General features: G+C 41.6%; 3 protein-coding genes across 6 annotated transcripts in view; 2 read left to right on the top strand and 1 right to left on the bottom strand.

The window, feature by feature from the left end:
- The window catches only part of sec62 (SEC62 homolog, preprotein translocation factor), a 15,226-nt gene extending 5,086 nt beyond the window's left edge, over positions 1 to 10,140 (top strand). The window contains exons 2-8 of the mRNA XM_085253379.1: positions 1,138 to 1,246; positions 3,756 to 3,861; positions 4,409 to 4,598; positions 4,999 to 5,094; positions 5,337 to 5,397; positions 5,485 to 5,604; positions 7,219 to 10,140. Of these exons, the coding sequence (XP_085109505.1) occupies positions 1,138 to 1,246; positions 3,756 to 3,861; positions 4,409 to 4,598; positions 4,999 to 5,094; positions 5,337 to 5,397; positions 5,485 to 5,604; positions 7,219 to 7,754 (1,218 nt within the window). The 3' untranslated portion in view covers positions 7,755 to 10,140. The remainder of the gene's footprint in view (positions 1 to 1,137; positions 1,247 to 3,755; positions 3,862 to 4,408; positions 4,599 to 4,998; positions 5,095 to 5,336; positions 5,398 to 5,484; positions 5,605 to 7,218) is intronic.
- Positions 9,683 to 23,314, bottom strand: nadkb (NAD kinase b). Of its 4 annotated transcripts, none has more exons than XM_085253374.1 (12): positions 23,034 to 23,314; positions 21,230 to 21,523; positions 21,040 to 21,123; positions 20,291 to 20,420; positions 19,131 to 19,239; positions 17,919 to 18,004; positions 17,330 to 17,432; positions 17,074 to 17,249; positions 14,274 to 14,373; positions 13,993 to 14,150; positions 12,390 to 12,472; positions 9,683 to 12,294 (listed from the first exon to the last, which is right to left on the bottom strand). In XM_085253374.1, the coding sequence occupies exons 2-12, from the start codon at positions 21,520 to 21,522 to the stop codon at positions 12,135 to 12,137; spliced, it is 1,482 nt and encodes a 493-aa protein (XP_085109500.1). In that variant the 5' UTR covers position 21,523; positions 23,034 to 23,314; the 3' UTR covers positions 9,683 to 12,134. The 4 variants fall into 4 exon arrangements, with proteins under 4 accessions (XP_085109500.1, XP_085109501.1, XP_085109503.1 ...); XM_085253375.1 differs by having other exon boundaries at positions 23,150 to 23,314; XM_085253377.1 differs by lacking the exon at positions 23,034 to 23,314 and adding an exon at positions 22,238 to 22,421.
- On the top strand, positions 23,176 to 25,292 carry gpr160 (G protein-coupled receptor 160). Its single transcript, XM_085255120.1, is given in 4 exon segments — positions 23,176 to 23,395; positions 24,644 to 24,932; positions 24,970 to 25,209; positions 25,211 to 25,292. Coding segments are annotated over 4 exon segments (831 nt in total).

The following is a 25,292-nucleotide window of genomic DNA, read 5'->3' as shown; positions in this document are numbered from 1 at the left end:
CTGTGTTTTATTCTTGGTGTGGCACACTAGCAGTTAGTGTTTACATACTGAGAGCGGTTCAGTTCACATGGTGAACAGAGAACGGCTGATACTCCAGTGATCAAGCCAGGTAGATCATATAGACGGTGACGCAGGGGCTTCCTGTGTAGCAGTCTCAGGTAACTGAGCTGTGTGTGATGGATACCTGCTTCTCCAAACAAAGGCTTGTTTGATGGCTTCTTTTCCTCTTCATGTTGTGAACCGGAGCAGACTCGACTGGGTGAAGCAGAGCTGAGTACCACTGGCGTGTTTTTCAGTGCTGAGCAGACAGTGCAGATGTTGTGATGAGTTGGAGGAGGGTCTGGATGCTCTGACAGATTTCTGCAGTTTATGAAAATCGCACTAAAAACAGACAGAAGCTCTAGAAGATGAGAGAGCTTCTGCCTTGCTTTTAGTTACCTGTCATGTATGATTACAAGGAATCTAGCTTTTAGTGCAGCTTGATCCCAGACACACTGCTGGTGTATGAGCTTGGGACAGAGAGCATAGCCACAGATGTTAGCACCAGAGGTTGTGTTTGACCTTCTCATCAATGGTTTGTCATTCTGGCAGACAGAGTTGGTTTAAGTCCTGATAAATACGACTTTGTCACATCTGATGAGTCTATCGATTGGTGGCAGTAGCCCAGTTAACCTTACTGTATGAAAAATGAACATTTCTATTCAAGTAGAATCCTACAGCCAACTTCAAATGATGACTTCTATAACAGTGAGGGACACTGACCTCCACCACCTCTAAAACTGAGCTGACCATACTTGATGGGAAATACAGATGGGAAATTAAATTTATGGATGTTGCTTTTAATAAAATTGTCACATTTTCTTGTTAGCTAGAAATCTAGATCACAGGATTTGTGATATACGAGTGCATTGCTTTTACTGGCTCGTAGTCGGTGAGTTGGGAGACTGAACAGATTCATTTGATGCCAGTGTATCTATTCTCAGCTGAATTTCACAAAATATGTGAAATTCATAATTACAATAAATTAGGATAAGGATGTTTTCCTCTTGGTCGCTTGTCTGCATTTCTGTGCCAATTCCTCATTTCACCAGATGGGAAGACTGCATGTGACACGTTTTTTTTCCTCTGCTCTTGCAGGAGGTGAGCGAGCCCACCAAGGAGGAGAAGGCGGTGGCCAAGTACCTTCGGTTTAACTGCCCCACCAAGTCGACAAATATGATGGGCCACCGAGTCGACTACTTCATTGGTTAGTTCTGGCCTGAAGTCTGTGGCCTCTGTCTGCAGAACACACAGATGGAGCAGAGTCTCCGTCACAATTAATACAAACCAGCGCCATGTTGGATGTAGCAGTATTTGTGTGTCACGTTGGTAAAGAGCTGTGAGATTTTCCACATGTTTCTGCTGCAGTTTCACTCACAGACCTGACTGTCCCACACAGTGTTTATGTTTGATTTGTTTTTGTAGCACAGGTGAACCTTTTTGTCAGTTTTGGGAAGTACTGTTGACTCAGTAGTTGTAGGTTGTGCAGGTTGTGACTGCTGAGGTCAGCTTTTCTTCCTATCTCATGACCTTACCAGTTCTTACCTTTGCTGTGGGCTACAGTAGCTCCAGGGCCCAAATGAACATGTTTGAAATAACAGTGTGGCCTATAGCTCATGTTGATTCCAAGATAAACAGCAGCCACTGTCATTACTAAATGTCATCTAATTTTCTACTAGGCCAAAATCTGCAGAGTCACATGGAAGGTTTGGACTCAGTGGCCACAACAGTGCACAACATTCAGTGCAGTTTAATATTGCACTTGTTTTTTGTGTTTGCCTCTATTTATTACTCTACCTATTTATTTCTGTGTGGTTTTACATTTCTCTATGCATTTCTGTTCACTTCAGTCCAATTTTATTTATAAAGCACTAAATCACAACAACAGTCGCCTCACAGTGCTTCATATTTTAAGGTAAAGCGAAAACCCCAACAATCGTTTTGCAAAACAAGGGGGAAAGTGGGCATGACTCAAACCAGATTAGCTCAGCTTTCACTTCTGTTGTTAGAGGAAGGACAAAAACAAAGATGTTTTGGGCAAATTAATGTATAGATGTATGACCTCACATCTGTTCTCATTAGGAGTCATGACTGCATGGATATCAGGTGAACAGGTAAAACTATAGTAAGACTGAACATTTGCCAGGTTCTGTATCCCCTTTTTAACATCTTCATGTTTTTTTTTTTTTCAAGCTGTTTGATTGATTGATAGATAGATAGATAGTAGGGGTGCAACGATATTCGTATTGATATTGAACCATTCGATACAGTGCTTTCGGTTCGGTACGCATATGTATCGAACAATACAAACTTTTTAATTTATTTGATCAACTTTCCTTCTGACGATGCTGTCTGTGTTGAGCGCTCAGTGGATCTGCGCTCGACAGTGCAGCCTAGGCGGAGTAGTCGAACGCAGATTCACTGAGCGCAGGGCAAGCTAGCGAGACAGAAGTTAAGCTCTCCTTGCAACATGGCAAATTGAATCTCCCCCACCCTCATTCAGATCTGGCGTTTGGAACTATTTTGGTTTTCATGTGACGTATGACCCTGAAGGTAAGCGCGTCATGGACAAAAGTAAAACAGTATGTCGGATGTGCCACGCAATGCTCAATTACATGGGTGGGAACTAGTGTGTTAGCGCAGTTAGCTCGTTAACGTGTTGGCCGTCCAGCCCCACGCACGGGGCGATCCGCGGTAGCTGCTCTCGGGGGCTCTAAGTGTTAACGGAGATTTGCCGTGTTGTGGCATTAATGTTGTTTTAACGAGATTAACGCTGACAGCACTAGTGGGAACACAAGGAATATGACTGCACATTTACTCCGACATCATCCTAGTGCAAAGACAAGTGGAAGCAGACAAAAACAACAGTACGCATGCTACAAACTTTACCCGAGTCATTTAGACAGCCGTTAGCACATGATTCTCCTTATGGGGACCTGATATGTTTAATATGCTGCTGAGAATATAGCCCAGAAGAAGCGTATAGTATAGCTTTTATTTTGGAAAGAGCCATTTCTCTGTAATAAACTCTCTTTTCCAAAGATGAGTGATTTCTCGATCAGATAAATTTATTTTTTTTATTACTTTGTTGTTTCAGCAACATTAAATTCAAAAACTGTACTTTTGAGTTAAAATACATATTTATAATTTTAATAAATGACAAATTAAAAAGACATGAACATTTTTTTTGTATCGAAAAAATATCGAACCGTGACACCAAAGTATCAAACCGAATCGTGAATTTTGTGTATCGTTGCACCCCTAATAGATATAGATAGATAAAATGATGAACAGGAGCCAATATAATTACATCACTTATTTTTAACATAAAAATAGAAAAGGGATTTATCATCTGAATCTGCAGCTTCTTTCAAGTTACTGTTCCAAAGTGACCAAAAAAAGTCAGCAATTAGAAGTTTTTAGTGATGATTACGTTGGACTTCTTCTCGAGTGCCTCCTGCTGTGCCTCATATTGTGTTGATCAATAGCTTGGAAGCAGAAGTTAAGACTGTTTAAGGCTTAAGAGTGTGAAAAATAAAAATCTATGTACTATTTCATGTTAAAGGCCGTCCACATCACTGATGCATGTTGTTGTTGTTGATGTGCCTACTGCTCTGTCTCGTATTGTGTTTATTAATACGTTGAACAGTCCACAGAGTGTTTTGTCATTTCAGTACACCTTCAGTGCTGTGTGTCTGTTGCATCTCCTCATTTAGCCTCCAAGGCTGTGGACTGTCTGCTGGACTCCAAGTGGGCCAAAGCCAAGAAGGGAGAGGAGGCTCTGTTCACCACCAGGGAGTCAGCGGTGGATTACTGCAATAGGTAGCTGCCCCGTGGAACACATCCTACCACACAAGCTAGGTTTTTATCACATAACAGTATATTTTTGCTTCTAGCACTGGCAGTAGAGTTACTAACATGTGGGGTTGCAGCTAACCCTTACTATACATATAAACAAGATGGAAATAACCCCATACAGTAAAGAAGAGCTCAGTGAATACAAATACCAGTGCAAAGGACTAACAAGTTTAAGTAGTGTTTATTTCCTGTATTTGTTTCATCATTGATGATGATTTCTTTATTTTGTCTAATATGTTAGAAAGTTAAAAACACCTGCAAATACTTAAATCTGAGAAGCTGGAACCTGAATAAACTTTTTACAGAATTATTTGAATGATAAAAAAAATGCTGAATAACTGATAAAAAAAGATTATCCATATGCTTATATAAAACCTTTTTATTAACTTAACTATGTTCTAGCACAGCTATCAACTCTTGTAAACTCACCAGTCGTTTTACTTGTCGGTGAATCACACACATCGGTATTTACAGCCTTTCATTATCTGATGTCCTCTTTCTCTATTTGTAGGCTTCTAAAGAAACAGTTCTTCCACCGAGCTCTCAAGGTGATGAAGAAAAAAACAGAGAAGGACACCAAGAAAGAAAAGGAGAAGGAAAAGCCCAAGAGTGACAGCAGCAAAGAAGAGGAGAAAAAGGGGAAGAAGGAGAAAGAGAAGAAGAAAGAACCCGAGGCAGTTGAAACTAAGAAAGAGAAAAGTGTATGTGACCCTCTGAATACAAAATGAAATGTGCCTTATTCACTGGGATAATAACAGTTTACCTTCAGCTGCTTGTTCCCAGGTGGAACCAAAGTTGCATGTTTGTTTCGAGTTACCTTGACCCAGCTGATGGGATCATCCTAACCTGACAGTAAATGGGCAGATATGTTGACTCTGAGAGTTTAAAGTGCGCATAGAGACAGATCTGTAGATGTCCTGGAAAGACGCCCAGTTCAAAGTCATATTTACATGGTGTCTGGTCTATGTTGGCAAAGAGAAAGCATGACTAAGCTGAATGTTAACAACATACCCTGACAATTTAAACTCCACAGTTTAAATTAACTTATAACGGTTCAAATAAAGTCTATTTTTTAAATGTACTTTTGATTTGATCGGACAGGATGACAGTCCTGGGACCCCCAAAAAGAAGAAAGAGGTGAAGAAGAAGTTTAAATTGGAGCCTCACGAAGATCAGCTGTTCCTGGATGGAAATGAGGTGAGTACGTAAATGGTAAATGGCCTGTATTTGTATAGAGCTTTACTTAGTCCGTAAGGACCCCAAAGCACTTTACACTACATTCAGTCATTCACACACACATTCACACACCGGTAATGGCAAGCTACATTGTAGCCACAGCTGCCCTGGGGCGCCCTGACAGAGGTGAGTGCGTTTGCAGGATTGTTAAATCTACACAGGAAGTGCTTGTGAAGTACTCAAAGCGTGCCTCTCTCCTGCAGGTGTACGTGTGGATTTATGATCCCGTCCACTTCAAGACGTTTGCGATGGGTCTGATTCTCGGTAAGTCGGCTGAGTTCTTCTCCTCGACTATCAAAAACAGAATGAAAGAGTTATCTGACACGAATTTTCCTGGTTTTTGTCTTTCAGTTATTGCGGTGATAGCGGCCACACTGTTTCCGTTGTGGCCAGCTGAAATGCGTGTTGGCGTGTATTATCTAAGTGTTGCAGCTGGCTGCTTTGTGGCCAGCATCCTGCTTCTAGCTGTCGGTAAGTGCAAACAGTAATAAAATCATTGGTCCGGGCAGGGATGTGATGAAATTTGTGCCAATACATGTTGTAGATGAGACGCATTTCCACAGCTGAAGACTGTGTTCTGTATTTATTTTGTGAAAACTGTGCCATATGTCAGAGGGAAATCTCCGCAGTTCCCACCCTTTTTCTCCACTTTTGCAATGTAAAAGATATTCTATGAAAAATTAAGGCAGCACATGAACAATTTTAAGTTGGATTTCTGCTGAGATAAGTAGAGGATGGTTCAGGGTCAGCTGATCCAGCAACTATAAGTTTTATCAAAAAGGAAGGTTTGAAGTTTAATCTTAAAAGTAGAAGGTTCTCCCAAATCTAGACTGGGAGCTGGTTCCACCGACGGAGGGGTCTGAAAGCTAAAGGCTCTGCCTCCCATTCTAATTTTAGAAACTGCAGCAGAGGATTGAAAGGGATTCACAAAATAACCCATGGGGACCAAAAGCGGACGGAACCTGATAATTCAATTCAATTCAATTTTATTTATATAGCGCCAAATCACAACATAAGTCGCCTCAAGGCGCTTCATAGATACAGAGAAAAACCCAACAATCATATGACCCCCTATGAGCAAGCACTTTGGCAACAGTGGGAAGGAAAAACTCCCTTTTAACAGGAAGAAACCTCTGGCAGAATCAGGCTCAGGGAGGGGCGGGGCCATCTGCTGCGACCGGTTGGGGTGAGAGAAGGAAGACAGGATAAAAGACATGCTGTGGAAGAGAGACAGAGGTTAATAACAGATATGATTCAATGCAGAGAGGTCTATTAACACATAGTGAGTGAGAAAGGTGACTGGAAAGGAAAAACTCAATGCATCATGGGAATCCCCCAGCAGCCTACGTCTATTGCAGCATAACTAAGGGAGGATTCAGGGTCACCTGGTCCAGCCCTTTTTTAGCAAAAAGGAAAGTTTTAAGCCTAATCTTGAAAGTAGAGATAGTGTCTGTCTCCCGAATCCAAACTGGAAGCTGGTTCCACAGAAGAGGGGCCTGAAAACTGAAGGCTCTCCCTCCCATTCTACTTTTAAATACTCTAGGAACAACAAGTAGGCCTGCAGAGCGAGAGCGAAGTGCTCTAATAGGGTGATATGGTACTACAAGGTCATTAAGATAAGATGGGGCCTGATTATTTAAAACCTTGTATGTGAGGTATGTATTAAAGTATGTAATAAACTTTTCTTAGCTTCCAGGAGACTGATTGAGGCAACTACCAATGAGAGCGCAGAATACTGTAAATGGTCATATAGCCTGTTAGTAAATAGAATATAGGGTTGCCTAGGCAACCGTAGCCTGGTGTGTCTGCAAGCAACCAGCTGTCAGCTTTCAGTGTGGACACAGCTTAAGCCTGCAGTCTGAGAACAGTGTCTCATTAGGTTAATATGATACTGTGAGGTCTTTAAGATAAGATCAGGCCTGATCATTCAGGACTGTATGAGGAGAAGGACTTTAAATTGTGGTTTTAACAGGGAGCCAGTGATGAGAAGCTAATGTGGGAGAAATATGGTCTCTCTTTCTCCTCCACTTTTTGATGCCAGGTGTGTGTTAAGTTTATCTCACTGCTTGGTTCCTGTCTCCTCAGCTCGCTGCATTCTCTTCCTCATTATCTGGCTGGTGACTGGCGGGCGCCATCACTTCTGGTTCCTGCCCAACCTGACAGCAGACGTTGGTTTCATCGACTCGTTCAGGCCGCTCTACACCCATGAATACAAGGGACCTCGAGGCAGCGAGAAGAAGGGCACAGACAAGTCAGACGAGAAGGACGGCGGCACTTCCACCAAGGCTCAGAAGTCAGACAGCGACGAGAAGTCGGACAGTGAAAAGAAGGATGGCTACGAGGAAGAGGAGGAGGATGAAGAGGAGAGTAAAGAGGTAGGGCGGGAGGAGGGTAAGGAAGCGGAAGGGGAAGGAACGGAGGAACGCCAGTCAGACACAGACAGCGACCGCCGAGAGGATGAAGGCTCACAGCACAGCAACGGAAACGACTTTGAGATGATCACCAGGGAGGAGCTGGAGCAGCACACGGAGGAGGAGGAGGAAGAAGAGGAAGATGAAGAGACACAAGAAAGGAAAGAACGGTTTGTGAGTGAGACTAAACCTCAGACTGCTCAAACATAAACTTCTTCCAATCCCATCACTCTCTACTTCTCTCTGTCCTTCCCTCCCTCCCTGCTGTGATCCCAGGACCTGCTGGTCCAGCCTCTCTGAGGCTGCAGAGAGGTTCCATCTCTTGTTGTTGAGATCTTCCACTAAAGTACCGAGATAGACGCAACACTGAAAAGTTAACACCCACAACAATGGGGAAACAATGTTTAAAAAGAAGCCTTACGGTGGATCCGTTTCCTCCCACCCAAATGTTATTTATGTATAAATGAAACTGCCACCGGACACATTTGCCTGAGGAATCCATCAGACCAGACCTCCTCCACTTTTTTCTTTTTCTTTGTGTCAGTTCAAACCAATGTCTCTTATTTATATCCCATCAATGGATTCATTTGGATGTTTTGTATGTGAGGTCAGACCTAGAGTAGGTATGAGTTTAAAGAATGATGGTGTTAAACTGACCAGTAAATAAAACACGTTCTGTTTTTTGGCCACCTTTTTGTCATAGGAGCTCTGTATTGTCGGTATAATCCACGGTAGTTCTGGAGAAAGCCAGGAAGCCACTGTTCTCTCACATTTTGTGGTAATTTAGCAAGCCAGCTGTGCCAGGAGCGGCAAGTCTGATAGCTTTCTCAGGCAGCAAAATGACCAGCGGGTCAGCTTTGAAACCTGAACCTCACCAGATGGACCAAAACCTGTAGTTTACTCAAAAGAAAAAAATAAGCAAATCAACTATAATGTGGCTGGATGGAGCTTCTGGACAGCAGAGCGTTCAGCTCTTTGAGGTACTTGCTATTTTCAGTTTTTTTTTTTTTTTTAATGGCTTATGATCATAGTGCAATCCTGTACACACTGTGTGAAGTACTTCTAGTTCATGTTTAATAATGTGGGACTCATCTTTAACAGTTAGTGTGAGCAACTGGGATGCAGGGCCTACTTCACTAAAAACAAAAATTGCAACATTTGCTGTACAACTAAAGCAAGGAGAGGTAGAGTCGGCTCATTCATTTGCAAACAGAACCAGATAATAATGTTACGCAAACTCTAGTGCCAAACACAGCTCACGACGACGCACGCTTTAAGAGGGAGAGCTGAGCGCAAGGCGTGTTCGGGTCAATTAGTTTTGTTACTGTCCTGTCAAACTCAACACAACTTTCACAGAGAAAAAGCACAGCACGGTTGTCGTTAGTGTGCAGCTAAACAAAGACTTGTTGGTCTCAATGAAACCGTTTAAAGGCATTTGCACTAGACTCCAACCATGTCGGTCCCCGTCTCGTCTCGCACAAGCCGCCACACAGCAGTTGGCGGGCGTCGCTTTGTGAATCCAGCTGGCGGCTGTGGTGCCACTAACCGTGGTCCAAGCTGTTCCTTCACATTATCTTCTGGCTAGAAATGTCTTAGATGTTGTTTTTAGTCATAGCGAGAAGTTTATTTCAGAATATAAAATAGAAATGTATCATTTATAAATGGATTCTATTGATATATCAGATATATGCATTTACTCAGTCTAAGAATCAAAGTTTGCCCCTGCTTTTCTGTAGGAGGTGTAACTTTAATCCCCAGAGTATCTATTTTTGTTTTTAATATGATCATAAAGTGTACTCATTATTTAAAGGTAACAACAGTGGGAGTCTATTAGATATCAGCATTTTTATCTGTCTTTTTTTTTTTTAAATACATTTGCCACAAAACTGTTGAACTTGTGACACGGTGGGTTAGTTGTGTGGTGCCATGTGTCTCACAAACAGTGGTCAGTCATTAACTTGAGGTTTGCGTAACACTAACAGTGACCTGCCGGTTCCCCACACACTCTGATGAAGTAATATTTTAAAATAATCCACACAGCTTTCTCTACAACTCTTTTAGTTTCTCCTCTAGCCTTTGTAGTTTGTTGCTTTGTCTGCTGTACTTCCATTTAGCGCTCTAATGACCACGATGTCGTCTTGTTTATGTGTTTTTTTTTTTTTCTTCCCCAGAAGGGGTAGTGTCTTTTTTTTTTCCCCTTCCTGAGTTGCCAGTGTGTCAGTGGCTGTTCTCTGAATATTGGCATAAATATTTCACAAAAGAGAGAGCAGGGGAAAAAAGATTCTCCCAGTTGTTCTTGACTGTTGCACAGTATCGGTCTGTTGTATATTGTAGTATTACTCTATGCTGCTGCTGCTTCTCATCACGCATTTCCGGGAGAAATAATGAAAGTGGAAAAAAAACTGTAAAACCTCCATGTTTTATCTGTGGTCAAAACAAAAAAAAAAAAGTGTCTTTTGATCACCTAGTTGTCCACATTTGGATTGATATCATTCTCAAGACTGTCTCCTGCAATATTGGAGTATAATTTAATAAAATTGGATGTCTGGAAGTATATATGTATCTTATCATTGCAATAAAAATATAGAAAGCACAATGAGCACTGTGATTTTGTTTCTAATATTAGATCTGTGACCACCAAAAACAAATTAATTTTTTCCCCCACAAATATTTGCAATACATGTAGCAAAGGCACTGATTAATTTAAAATGTTTTAGTTTAGCCCATCTCTTCTCCTCTTCAAGATCTTTTGACTTCTGGACAGATTATAGGGCAGTGGGGGATTTTTGTGGGATTATTTCTTCAATGTCCTGCTCTGGCCACTCGTTTGAATGTGTGACTCCAACTCAACTTATCCCTCAAACTACCTGACCTTTGTGTCAAGTATCATTGGAGCGAGTAAGCACTACAAATCAGGGACAGAATGGCTTTTTTTTTCACAGATTCCAGAATTTCCAAACCCAAAGAGGGACTGCATTCCCAAGGATCAAACTTCTTCGGTCCTGCCATGAATCTTCTAAGAGAGACCTGAAAGGACCTAATCTGATTGTACGTGCCAGCACGCTCTAGCACATTAAAAAAATACAAGGTGTTTTTGGCCACACCACACCAAATCTTCACCCAATCATCAGATTTGTATGAAAGCTTGTTTCTGCCTTTGAATTAAAAAAAAAAAAAAAAAAAAAAGTCAGGCAGAACAAAGTTGAAATTTTGAGGTATACCAAATTTGATCTTACCTACTGAACAAGTCAAAATTTTAAGATAAACAAATTTCTATTTCAGTGCCACAAACATTCAATTTTATTTATATAGCGCCAAATCACAACAAAAGTCACCTCAAGGCGCTTCATAGATACAGAGAAAAACCCAACATATGAGCAAGCACTTTGGTGACAGTGGAAAAGGAAAAACTCCCTTTTAAAAGGAAGAAACCTCCGGCAGAACCAGGCTCAGGGAGGGGCGGGGCCATCTGCTGCAACCGGTTGGGGTGAGACATGCTTCCATTAATTTGCTTACCTGCGCTTTAACCCACTTCCTGACAATTAATTTTAAATACCTGGCTCACTGTGTGCAGCGCACCAAAACGTGAAGCAAACATGGCAAGACTTACATCTAAAAACAGCAGCAGTGCTAACATCAGTCCAGAGAAACAGCAGTGAATGACACGTAATTGTAGAAAATGTGCTTATTGAATGATTTTTACTGGCTAACTAGAACTACTAGTTTTCTCATAAGAGCTAAAAAAAAAAAAACTGATTTGATGAAGGGAGAGTTTGGGTTCACATAAAGATGAAAAAAGGAAAAAAAAGTTTGTTTTTTCTTTATTTTTAAGTTTGGCTCCTGCTACATCTTTTAATCATTTCACAATCTGTTGATAACGACGGCGACACAGAAATCTGACTTGCATTATAACTCAGGCTGAGAAGTTTGTAAGGCAGCTGAAACATGAAGTGTTTTACGGTGAGAACAGAAAGTAGGCCGTGAACTCCACAAGACGTTCATAAAGTAGAAAACAATCACATACAGTCGTCTTTGGTTTACTCCGTGATAGAAATTTCATTTTAAGTCGACTGTTTTCTTAAACTTGCTTCAAACTCCTGTCCTGAAAATATTCAGATATTACATAAATATGACGTTAAATAAATTAATCCTAGATTCTTGTATTTACAAATGTACATTTAAAGGTTGAGTACAAAGAGTATGTTTGCTTCATTTCAGCTTTCAGTGTATCTCTACGTTTATGTCGCTAACATCTAGCACTCTTACACTTATCATTGATGATTGTTTAGTACTCATGAGGAGCTTCGGGTGGTCATCATCATGCAATTGTTAAGATTTTTTTTTTCCATTCCCGGGTAAGATGAAACATGCTTTCTTTCTGGAAGATACACATAAACTACAGTGTGTATTCACTGGACTGTAATGCGTTGATGACTTGGGGTGCAAATGATCACTGTGCACCGCTGATTTGACGCTGATTTGGTTGCAGACGATTCCTCAGTTCGTCTCTGAACAAACCTGATCCCTTCGTTCTCTCCGGGCTGCTGCAGAGAGCTTCAGGTGAATGTCTTTGAACCCCAACAATACCAGTCAGTTTTCTGTGTCTGACGAGTCAGAGGTGTCTGCGAGTCGGGCCTGCCTCTTGCGTACGTTCCAGTGCAAACACTGAGCCAGACTTTCAAACCAGTCATACACCAGGTCGTGACAACAGATCGATGGCACCGGATAACAGGAGGTCGTGATCTTAATACTGTGGGTAGAAGAACAGACGGAAGAATCATCTTAAAACTGAGGGAAAAAAGTATTTGTAGTGAATCTGTTACAGACGTCGACACTTGTGCTTACCAGTCTCCGTGCTGGATCTCCTGCCTCTTCCTGCCATCAAACGACACCCAGGCAGTGTTCCTGGCATCAGGGGACAACGTGATCTGTTTCAAGGAAGGCGAGGACAGACTGTCAGTGTTAGAGTTAAAACAACATCAGCCAGGCGAGCAGCTCCATTTTACTTTTAAAGCATTTTCTAACCAGCACTGACAAACTTACGGATGAGAACAAAGGGCACGTCACTCATTTTGTGAGCATCTGGCCATGAACCAAAGCACCAATGCAAAAACTGCTGTTGTTACCAGATAAAACAAAGTGACTATAATTCAGAGCGGCTGACAGGAACAATTTTATGAAATGTATCCAATATTTCTCATTCAAACCCTTGTTAGAGCTGGTATAAGTAAGAGGGTTACTGGAGTTATTCCACAACGGTGGGGTAAAAATTTAATTAAGATATTTAAGCCTGTAATAAAGTGATGGACAGACCACCAGCCTCACAGCAAGAAGCTTGCTCGTTCGAACCGCCTGACCTGGTACCCGGAGGATTGTGGGTTTTCTCTAACAGTCCAAAGACTTGCATGTTAGGTTACCTGGTGTTTGTTTGTAGATGCCTCCAGACCAGTGTTAATGTCACTGACCAATACATTTCATCAATGGCCTTTTCTTCTGACAAAAACAAAACAATAGCTAAATAAAAACTAATGCACGAGGACAAAAGCTATGATGAAATGTACCGACACTTTTATGAATGAGCTGAAGATAGTCTGTTGAGACGAAATCCAATCAGAACTAATTAAGTTGTGTAGAATGGTGGTACACGTTTGGAACAGATCTTCTTGTGCAGTAAGGTTAGACACGCACATTTGTTGTGCCCATAAGACACAGTCTGAGCTGGGTTGGGGGGCGGCCACTAAATAGTACATGGACTGGTTCTTTTATAGCTTTTTTCTACTGTACTTGTTTTATAAACCATGCCTCATTCCCCCATTCATAGAAGCACTTTTTTCCTATCTAAGATTCACACACTCACTCTCTGGTCGGATCAGAGAACAACTTGGGGTTCATCATCTTGCCCAAAGGTCTATTTTGTAAATCTTGGTGATACCATGTTTCAGAGAGGAGGATTATCTGTAGTACACTCATTGGCTGGTGACTTGTGACTGACATGTCATTAGCGTATGTGCGAACAGCTGCACAGTCAGATGCGACCATTCCTCTGTTCATCTTTTGGTTTTGTTTATTTTAAGCCAAGGTAGCAATGGTGAAAACACTAAAATATAGGCTTCAAAATGGGACTTCACTAACCAGTAGCTGATCTCATGGCAGCTGCATCCTTTATACTGTGTTGGCAGATCGTGTTGATGGCTCTTTTCGCGTTATTTTGGCTCAAGGTGAATACAGTGAGTGAGTTTGGGCTATTAGTGTGGTGTGAAAGCGCACTGTTGTGTGGGGGGGAAAAGATGCTGGATTTCTAGCAATATGGACTTCTATAGATTATGTTAGATTCATAATTGTTGTTTGGCAACATTTAAATATGATTTAGTTTTTTCCTTCCGTCAGCACTGAGAGAACATTTAATATATACAAAACACAATAAAGATGTTTCCAACCTCCTCCTTACCATGAGCTCCACCCCAGCAGGAACCACGATGGGCCTGAAAGAGAGCGAGTGGGGGCAAATGGGAGTGACCATGATGGCGGGGACATTGGGATGGATCATAGAAGCTCCTGCTGCAGCCGCGTACGCCGTGCTGCCTGTAGGTGTGGACACGATCAAACCTGGAGAACAGAGTGAGATGGAGGCAGTTTATAACATTTGCCTTTGAGTTTATTTGTACACAAACACTTTGTTTCAGCTCTAGTAGAAACCGAATCAGTGCTCTGGAAGAAGCACAGACCCACCGTCTCCCTGCACTGAGGTGATGAGTCGTCCATCAAGGTACAAGTCCACGTTGGACAGGTAGGAGGAGGGTCCTCGATCCACCACCACCTCATTCAACACCTGCACATGTACGTGTACACACACACACACACACACACACACACACACCATAGATAAGATCAGAAGGCCTAGGGAACTCTGCCATGTTCTTAGAAAGGATATAAATCCTCTCTCCGAATACTGAAGACCCAAAATATGCAACTGCAGTGCCATCTTTTGACCAAATGACACATACTTAACTCATTCACTGCCATTGACGTCTATAGCCGTCAATTGCAGTGAATGAGTCAATGGGTTTAACTCATTCACTGCCAATGGCTGGCAGTGAATGAGTTAATATGAGCAGTTATCTATAAATGTGAATTTAGTGCAGTAAAATGAAAAAGCAAATAAATGTCTTTAGCTCGGGCTCACTAAAACACAGTTAAAAAATAAAACTGTAGCAATGGTTGTGATTTTACAGATCAAGGAAACTGTATATAGACTGTATGGAGACAGCAGAAAAGATTGTATGAACTTGCCAGAGTGTCATGCTGTTAATATCCACATGGTGGTGCTATTTACAACAAAATTAAATCAGTTTGTCCTTTTAAGTTGGCACTAAAATTTCAGCAAAATATCTGGTTGATTTTTCCACCAAACACTCAAACAAGCAAATCTAATAAAAGGAAGCCTCTGGTTGGAGATGAAGGTCTAATAAACAAACTGGTTGTCATGTAAATTGTAAATAAACTCCACACCCATTGAGCAGTAAAACACAGAATAACATATCCATGTGTTCCCTGAAGACAGCCTTAAATCTGCTCAGTGTACTCCATAAAACAATAAACTAGTACATTACAGAAAGAAAAAAGTACAAGCAGACTGACTGCAAACAAATCATGTTCCACACTTCAGTGAGTCTCACAGCCTGCTGCAGCGCCGTGCTGTGATGTCTGACAGATATACTGACGTCAGCTGAGCACAACGCAAACATCCTGCTGGGTGCAAGCAGACATGATGTAATGTGAGGTCAAACTGAAGCTCAGGGATCAGAACAATCCGTCACTGTCTTTTATCGATGAGCCTAAAAACTCCAGGGGGGTGAGAGGACTAAGGAGAGGGCTGTGCTTAGAGAGAGAGGCTATGTGTGTGTGTCGTGTTCGCTAGTTACACAGTGTGTCAAACCGAGAACGTCAGGAATCATTAAATATCCATTCGGCACTGACTCCACTGTTGACGCCACAGTATCCTTGGAAACTGGCTCAACAAACATTCATAACATCCGAATTTCTCTCCCGAGCAGCTTTATTATGACTGTTGCCATGGCAACCAAGCTGATGATCCCTCACTGAGCCCTAGACTACACACACATACACACACAGTCAGGTTCCATCATCTTAATGGCGTGCAGGAGTGTGATCGGGAATTAACAAGGAGGCCAAACTGCAGTCCCATGAGCCCAAATATTTACAGGAACTAAGGAACCACAGGAACTTAACTGGGAACTAAGAGGTCCCAGCTGCTGAATCTAAAGGACCTCAGAGAGATTAATCATATGATAGATTTAAAAAGGACTGCATTTTAGAGACCCGCAAGGAAACAGCAACATGGTTGTGGTGCTTTCCTTGGCATCTCAATGATCTCAGGTACAAAAGTTAAACCTAAGGCTTTTAGAGAGTTAACTGGATTTTAAATCAAATAATCAGGTTGTGACTGGAATGTAGACTTTCAGTTTTAACTTAAAAGGTTTAACAAAAGTACTGTTTAAGAATTCATTTTCATACATAGTCTCACATTTTCAGAAGTCCTAATTTTGAAATCCTTCAACATACTGTTGTTTTTTTGCAGGCTGATTGGCTGGTAACCCTATCATCATCATCATCTTCAGGGTTTCCCACAAAAACCTTAGGTGGTTTGTGTTTTAAGATTTCTTTTAAGTGTGTGTTCAGTTAGATAAAGTATTTTATCAGCCTTTTACACAGGTAAAACCTGCCTGAAAAGGTTAGTCAAACTATCAGACGCAGCATTAAAGATGCAGTCACACTGAGTGATAAAAGTGTGTAAACAGCATACTGGAAATACATTTAAGGGCTTTTACTGGTAATTGTATATTTAAGACATTTTGAGACTCACAGACACCCTGATAAATTCAAAGGAGCCATGACTGTGAAAAAGTAAACTGAAAACTCAGCGCATCTGTCTCCAAAGTACACAAACAGCTGAGGGACGCAACGAAGCAATCAGCTAATTAACAGATGCTTCTCTCCTGCCCTGACACTGTTTTTTCACTCTCTTTGACATCAAACTGTTAGGTCGTTCAATGAAGGTTTGTAACCCTTGCCCTCATTATAATATTTTAATTTATCATTTAGTGGCACTGATAACCGCGTGAATAAAAGTTTGCATCAGCCATGTGTCTTCAAGCTAGCCACAAGAGTTTCATCTGTTGCCTGACAGCTGCACACTTTCTTCACACCAGAAACCCCAGAAGGGTTGACTGTGAATGGGTAAATGTGACCTGTGCTGTAGGAACTGAGTGCTTCATAAGAACAGAAAAGCTCATTCTATCCACCTACTAAATTCCTAAAATTATTCTTCAAAATCATGAAACATTTATGTTTATCTTGAGAATTGTCCAACCATTAATCTGATGATCTGATCATCAGAATGACGTACAATCCACCTCAGCTTCTAAACAAGAACACAAAAGCCAACAAGCTTATTTTTGGGGCGTAAACAGTCCAGCAGCTGATATTCTCACTGACCATTTTAACAAACCTGTAGCTGCAGGGTGACCCTGCCAGCATCAGTGTTGGTGTGTCCATGAGGAAGGAGTCCATTGTGCTCCGGCTGTTGTTGTGGCCCTCCGCTGTACGGCTGCTCTCCTGTTCTCTGAAGCATGTCCTTCACCACCTTCACCTTCAGACGACTGCGCAGAGTGATTGCTGCGTTGCCTGAAAGTCCCCCAAAAATTGCCGATCAGGTAAAAAGTTTCCAATGAAACTATTATTATCCAGAAAGAGCTGCAGTTTACCTTCAAACACTTTGGCTACTTCAGTCTTGTATGACTCAAACTTGAACGGTGTCAGAAAGCCCAGAGAGCCAAGGTGGAATGCCATGACTGGAGGGACACTTCCCTGCGGAAAAGAGAAGGCACGTCATTATGTAAAAATTAAAACCAACTCAGAACAATAGAAATGATCCAACCTATACTTTGAAAAGCTCATCGACAGGAAAACTGTAATTAAATATTCAAGTCCAAGCATTTCTTTTTATATTTTAAACAAACATTCATTCAGAAGAGAAGGAATCTGAAAGATTTGTTATGGTTATAATGCAATTACAATGCAAAATGAACATCTGTTATAATATTACACACACGGCAACTTCTAAAACACATTGTGTCTTTGATGTGATTCATTTTGCTATTCTGAGTCTGTAACATGAAGGAGCAACAGTCATAAATTACTCACCAGGGTTAAAAACGCTACATTAAAATAGAAACAGTGGAAAATGTAAAACTCGCTTTTTTTTCTTTTATGTCACCGCTACAAAGGTCTTGGCTAACGTCAATAAGGTTTTCTGACATTTAGAAAAAAAAAAAAGAAAAAAAAACACAATACCTGGAAGAGCGAAGAGGCGTAAAGCAAAGTCCCGTCGCCACCCAGACAAATGATGAGATCGATGCAGTCGGATATATCATCATAACCTGACGTCACACAAAGTAAGTGCTTAAAAAATACAACAATGTTACTTCAAGCACGAGCCATTAAAAGATTTCCCCCTCATCAGACACTGCCAACATCTTTCATCATATTTACTCAATACTCAGGATCCCTTATTAAAGTTTCACCTTTTGCACTACTTTATAACAGTCACAACACAGATTGTCAGAATATTTCATTAATGGCAGTTTAAGTGTTTTTAATAGAAAAACACATTGGGAAAAAATGCTGCATGGGAGCATCCAATAACATGAATGACAAGGAAACAGCCACCATATGTAGTGAGGTACTGATCCAACACAACATTAACTAGGAAAACAGAGCAGTGGTTCAAACATGCAACATCCTCTCTCTGATAGCAACTCTTCAAACTGAACACGCTTATTTAACAAACAACGACACATCCTTTAAAGTACTACAATATAAGATCCGAGCGCTGGAGCCTATCATAGCTGTCACAGGGCAAGAGGTGGGGTACACCCTGGGCAGGTCTTTCAGATAAAAACCTACATGAAGTAGGGACAATGAGACTAAAGAGCTATAGGAACAAAAAGATGCAAAGCACAAATAAACAGAAAAACCCAACACTGACAACACTACTTCGGCTGTAGCTAATGTAGTTAATGGAAACAATTTAATAAACCCAACAAAAAACAGATCAGGAAAGAAAATTTAGCAAAGCTGCTCTTTATCTTGGTTTGAAGGATGACTTTATAAATAAAGATCATTTAGTTATACTATAAAAAGAAGATGAAATGCAATAGAAACAACACATTGTTATACATGTTTTTTTTAACACATCTCCAGTACCCTTTTTATTTTTTTAAACAGAAACACAGGAAATAATGAAAAATGAATGTAAATAATTTTAAATATGTAATCATTCTGAAAGGAAAACTGTAAGTTCAGCAAGTTCTTTGCATTGCTGATGTGGTCATCTTAAGAGTAGAAATAGAATAGCGCTTAGGGTAACATAATCAATAATTCAACACTTCATCTTTGCCATTTTTACACTTTTACTGAAGAATAAACATCAAAAGATTGCACCTTTTACTAAACACAAATATCTGGTCTTCTAATGGTCAAGTTTTGTGTTGCTTTGGGTCTCACCCTCTCTGAAGGTGCAGAGCTGATTACGGATTGAGCCGAACGCCTCGTCCTTCGACAGCGTGGCGTCATCTGCGACCCTGCGCTCCACGTACACCATCATCTGCTTCTCCTGACACAAAAACGCACAACAACAGCCAAAACACACACAGACATCTCTTAAGTGTAAGCCTTTCAAAATAACGTTAAACATGTGCCAAACACATGTAGCTAGCTTAGTGATAGCACCTGTATGGAATGCAAATATGTGGATTCACTGTCCAACACCGACCGTCTGGTTTCACAAAGTACAGCTTTTTTTTTTGTTTTTTTAAAACAAACATCTGGTCACAAGGTGTTGTAACTGCTTGAAACGAGACTATAACTTACATGTCTGGACGCTTTCCTGCATTCTTCTTTATGATTATTTGTTGCTCTTAAGGTCTACAAGTGTGTCAGTGTACACTTGGTTCTTTGCCATGTTTCTCAGTAGGTACATGGGTGAAGTTTACAACTCGCCAACAGACAAAACTGAAGTGAAATCACTTTTTAAAGAGACGGCTCAGCCCAAACTCTACTTTTGTTCTGGCCTATTTTTTGTTATTAATTTATGTATGTTGCCCAATTTTGGAGATACTTGTTGTTAAAAAGAAAAGTCTGTCTTCTCTGAAAGAAAAACAAACAAACACAGTCTGTTGTCCTGGTAAAACACAGACACATGGTAGTGTCCGCTGGATATAAAAGATAATTTAATCAGACCAGGCCACCTTCTTTCGTGGCACTCAGAGCAGTCTGTGCCGCCCTGTGTGATCCGTCAGTATTAATTTGTTCTTTAGCAGCTCTTATGTAGGGCTGGACCATGCAGGCAAGCTTTCCCTGACCACAAACATCAGTAAGCTTCGGGTGCCTTTGTCCTTTTTGCCCCAGGTTACCTGTAGACCCTCAACTCAAACTATCCCAAAACACCTGCCATTTTGGGGATGCTCTAACTCAGCAGCCTAGCATCGAAGCTTTTATCTCGCTGACACATGAACTTTGAAAACTGTCTGATCGCTGCCTGACTAACATACTCTTAACAGCAGACGCGGTAATAACATAATCAGTGTCAGTAGTTTTATTGTTGTGGAAAATGGGAGTGCAGTACATTATCGACTGTATGACACTATAAACGCTGGGTCCTGTACCTCTACTAGAAACCTGCAGAGCTCTTTGAAAGGTTCAGCCAGGCTCTCATCTCTGATTTTCCTGATGACGAGCACATTCACTGGAGGTTTGTTCCAGGTGAGCCTCTGGCTGGCTGGGTCTTGGATGTGCCTGGGACACGGACACAGACATAGAGAAACAAGTGAATAAACAAACACCTAAAACTACAAACGCCGTCTCTCCGCGGCAGGTTATAAAACACACACAAAAAAGAAGAAATGAACACATATAATATATTTAAATGAGTTTAACGTAACCCTACCTGACAGACATCAAATGAAGTAAATCCGACTGATACCATGTCTTCTCAATTAAATAAATATGATTCAGTATTCTCAAGGAGCCTAGTCATTCATTAACCGTGATGAATGACTCGGTCACGTTGAGGTCATGTCTGTACAGGCTGGGGTCAAATTCCAAACACAAGAATATATAAAATGCTCTTTTCCTCATCCCTTTACCTTTTATCTCCCTTCTTCTTTGTGTGGCGGATAACAGGCATTGTGCAGGTAAATCTGTCTGTATGCGTGTTCACAAATCAAGGCCAAAGAAACTCTTTACGATCAGGTGACGATCACTATCTGTAGCCCACTTTGTAAGCCTTCCCATCTCAGGTAATATCCAATCACAGCATTCTAAATTTATCTTATCTCATTCAGTTACACAAACTCATCTGTGTCAATGTCCTAACAAACACAAAGTCCGACTCATTCAGCACCCTCATGCTTACATGACTGAAGTTGGGTTGGGAAGAATGCAGGCTTTGGGTCCGAAGTGAGTGGCTGGATACGGTCCATGTAGAAAGTGGGCTCTTCTGTGAGAAGGAAAGACAGTGGAGTCAAGAGAACATCACCTCATGTCCCAAGCAGCAGAGCTGTGCCAGTGGCACGAAGGACCAGCTGGCAACCTGCAGTGCAAACCTCTTAGGAGAACTTTCCGCTGTGTCGCTTGCTGAACTGCAGGGCTCCAAGTGCTCGTGTTGGCCTGGCAACCTCCGGCGCTCAATCTCCCACAGCAGCTGTTCATGATCGCCCCCCCGTCGCTGCGACCTCTTCCCATCCCGTCGTTTCCTTGGTGACTTGGACGAGTGCTCCCTGTGCTTAGAGGCCCTGGGTGACTCTGACATCTGACCGAGCGGGGCGGAGGGTCGCAACATGGCTCTGTCCGGCACTGCTAGGGGCCTCGATGGAGGATTGGTCTCTGAATTTTCCATCCTGCAATCAAGGAACATAAATACTGGGTTTGGATGATTTCTTATAAAAATCAGTCAAACTTGAGTAAAGTTCACATCTGACAACACAGGAATCAGGTGACTGGTTTTGGTACAATAAGCCATTCAAAGTTTTACCCTCATGCTATGAAAATCTTCCAAGTCACAAGATCTTGGAGTACATTTTAAATTACATTAATTTTTCAGGCATTTTTGAGTCCTCATATTATATCATAAGGAATGTCTAATTTTTACCAACATTTAAATACATGCTCATCTTCTAGTCATGATCTCCTAAGTTTAAATACTTTTCCAATATAGTAATTCCCAATGTCCATCAAATTCCTGTGCACTTCAATTGTAATTCTTAAGGTTTATAAACAAAGAAATCTGACTGAGGCAATCAAGTGGGAGGCACTCATTGATTTGAGGTACTCATTACTGAAATACTTAAGAGCCCCCCCCAAAGAAGGAAACTATGACAATGCCTGACTATTTGAAATAAAAATCACCCAATGCTTTGTTACGTTATTTATTACTTGGTTCCAGCTTCTCAAAGAGGAGGATTTGCTGCTTTTTATTGTTTTATAAAATTATACATTTCATGTCCTAGGATTGTGACATGTTGAATAGACCACAGGAAGCTTTGCCTATACCAGACTTCTTTCAGCTGCTCCCTTTAGAGGTCACCACAGCAGATAATCAGCCTCCATCTCACCCTGTCCCTAGTATCCTCCTCTTTCACATCAGCCCTTTCTATGGCTTCCTTCTCTGTCCTCAGAATCTTCTCTGAGGTCTTCCGCTGTTCAGCTCCACATTCAACATAATTTGGCCAGTATATCCACTATCACTCTTCTGCATATGTCCAAACCATCTCAGCCTCATCTCTTTGTCTCTAAACCACTTAACCTAAGCCGTCCCTCTGATGTACTCTTTTTTTAATCCTGTCCATCCTGGTCAGTCCCAATGAAAATCCTCACACCTTCAGCTCTGCCTCCTGTCTTATTGTTAGTGCCATCCTCTACCCTATACAGCAACGCCTATACCAGACAGACAGACATTTAAAGGCCAAATAATAATAATAATGATGATGATAAATTATAAAAGCTCAAGAGTCCCACAACGTAATTGTTTTTAAATGTGCCTGATAAAGTAAACCAGTATATGTATGTATTTAGTGAGCAGATAATCCTTCAACCTCAGAGGTTGAAACCTTTAAATTACCCTAACAAATCACAAATAAAACATTTTTACTTGACTGATAAATCGTCTCTGTTCAACTGCAGGTTAATTAGAAAAATAATGACTGATCATTTCAATCATATGGACTTCTCCATCCTAACCGGTGAAATATACGTCAAGAAAACACAGCTGTGCAACTTTCTGTTCAGCCCTCATTTTCCAGCAGTGGCCTTGGGCCCAGTTCGGCTGACATAACCGTCCGTTTATAACACATTGCGCTCGCAGAAATTAAACTAACAGACACACACATAGACACACAAACACCTCAGTACCTGCCGTGACTAACGGCTTTGGAGCCGTTGATCTGTTGACAGCTACCGTTACCTAGCAATGGCTAACCGGCTAACGGGTCCGATCGGCAGTGAAACTTAACAAAGTGAAGCCTTACTGTGTCACAAACACGCGAACGCGCAGATGTCGTTACTAATTCACCGCGGCTCGGGAATATTTAGACGGTACCGAGCGTGTATTTTAAAAACGGAAGCGCTGCTATCAAAGAGTACAAGTTGGCACGTTACAGAACGGCGCGTGACCGGGGAGGTGACGTCACCGTTTGTCAGACAGCGCTACAACCCCCGCTCTCTGAGCGTGCTTAAAGCCACAGCGCCAAGCCTGCCTCTGCTGGTCAAAGACGGTACTACACCCTCATAATGCACACTAAAAATACACTCACCGGACACTTTATTAGCTACACTTTGATAGTACAGGGTTGGATTCCCTTTTTTCGTTCAGAGCAATCCCAAAATATTCATTACAGATTTTGGTCCATGACAGCATCACACAGCTCCTGCAGATCTGATGGCTTCACATCCATGATGTGAATTTCCTCTTCCACCAAATCCCTAACGTGCTCCGGTGGAGACTATGGAAGACATTTAAATAAAGTGATCATCACAGGTTTAAGAAACCAGTCTGTGATCCCACGTGAGATAAGTGTGAGTTTGCCTCACATTTCATCCACAGCTACCTTCTGTTGGCTCTCATAGGAATTTTTCCTGGGTATCTGTTGATGTGTCTTCCTGCTCACGCAAAAATAACTTATTTAGTTTTCCTGGTGTTTACACCAACTAACAAACCAACAATCTCTGTATCATCAGCAAAGCCAACATTAAAGACATCAGATGAGCCAGGCCAGCATTCATTAGTATGAGTAGATAAGACTAATGATTTAACATTCCCCTGTGGGGCTCCAGTGTCGGTGCTAATGGTGGGTGATACTTATCTTATTTATCACTCAATGATCTATCATTGAAAAAGGACTCAACCCTTATGATGGCTGCGCTGTCGACCTTTTTCTGTGACCACCTTTGCATTGTGTGGTCTTTCATTATGAAATCCAGATGGAAAGTCCACAAACAGAGCACATACATATGTTTTTGTTTTGGTTCAGATGACAGTGTATTACATGCACCATGTACTCTTCCTTCTTGTGGGTCCAGTTTTTTTTTTTGCATGTCGTTGAGAACACCATTCTCTCAAAAGTTAATGCTACTGGACAATAATCATTTGAAACCCCGTGGTTGTGACGTTTTTGAAGGAGGAGCTATTGATGATGGTTTTACAGGTTCTGGGAACACACTTCTTCCCTCCACACTACCAGTTAATCCATCAGGTCTGGCTGCTTTTCTAATATTGATCTTTCTAAAACGTTGAGTGCTGCAATCACTTGCTTGTCAAGCTTAAGCCGTTCCCTAATTCAGATGCGTTGAAGTGTGATCCTTCAAACCTCCCATATAATTTATTCAGTTCTTTCATCCCCACAAAACCTTTAAGTCACTTTTCCCTCTCTTGCCCTATCATTGTGTACACTCCCTGCTCCATCTGTGTTATCTTTCACTCTATTTTCTGCCTAGACACCTCATCATCACCCAATGATGACGAGGTGTTTGTTTGTTGGTTCAAATCCTCAGAGTAGCATACAGAGCACTGCAATGGCCCACTGCACTCATGGCTGGTTGGGCTCATTTTTACATCATGACTCAGAGGTTGCAAGCTTCCACCTTCAAGCCAAAATGATTCATGTTTTTATTAGTTAGCCTACTGGCATCCACCTGCTGGTAGACTGTTCTTTCCATCTTCCCACTGCCTGTTTCCCACCACCACATGCACAGGTGCTGAGTTTTTCACACCTCTCAGGTCCTGCATATTGCCATGCTGCTTGTCCTGACTCTGTGCTGCACTGCGTGCTCGCCATCCTCTTGAGATTAGCTGCTACATACAGATATCTGTGAATTATCCTCCTTTGAAACCCCAAACTACAGAATAAATTTGCACTCAGTCCGGGAGGAATTTTGTCAACCAAGCTCTGTGTATATTTCTCAACACTTGGACCCCCTCCCTGGTTTTTCTGGCTGTTCTCTTCCTTCTACCCGCAGGAATACCCTCATACCTGGATCCGAACGGGGTCTGGCTGCGTTTCCTCAACAGCCTTCTGATAGCGTCTGCCCAGCCTTGCCTTGGCTGCAGTTCCTCCTGACAGCTTCTGTGGTTGGAGATTTAATTTTAGCCTGGCTGCAGAGGACAAAACATGA

Source organism: Mchenga conophoros, linkage group LG18, assembly GCF_057382185.1.
Source record: "Mchenga conophoros isolate Kocher_MC1m ecotype Shallow Benthic linkage group LG18, M_conophoros_male_GT1.1, whole genome shotgun sequence".
In the NCBI taxonomy this organism is placed as follows: domain Eukaryota; kingdom Metazoa; phylum Chordata; class Actinopteri; order Cichliformes; family Cichlidae; genus Mchenga; species Mchenga conophoros.
Note: the sequence above shows the minus strand (reverse complement) of the source record. Positions and strands in the feature narration are given on the sequence as shown.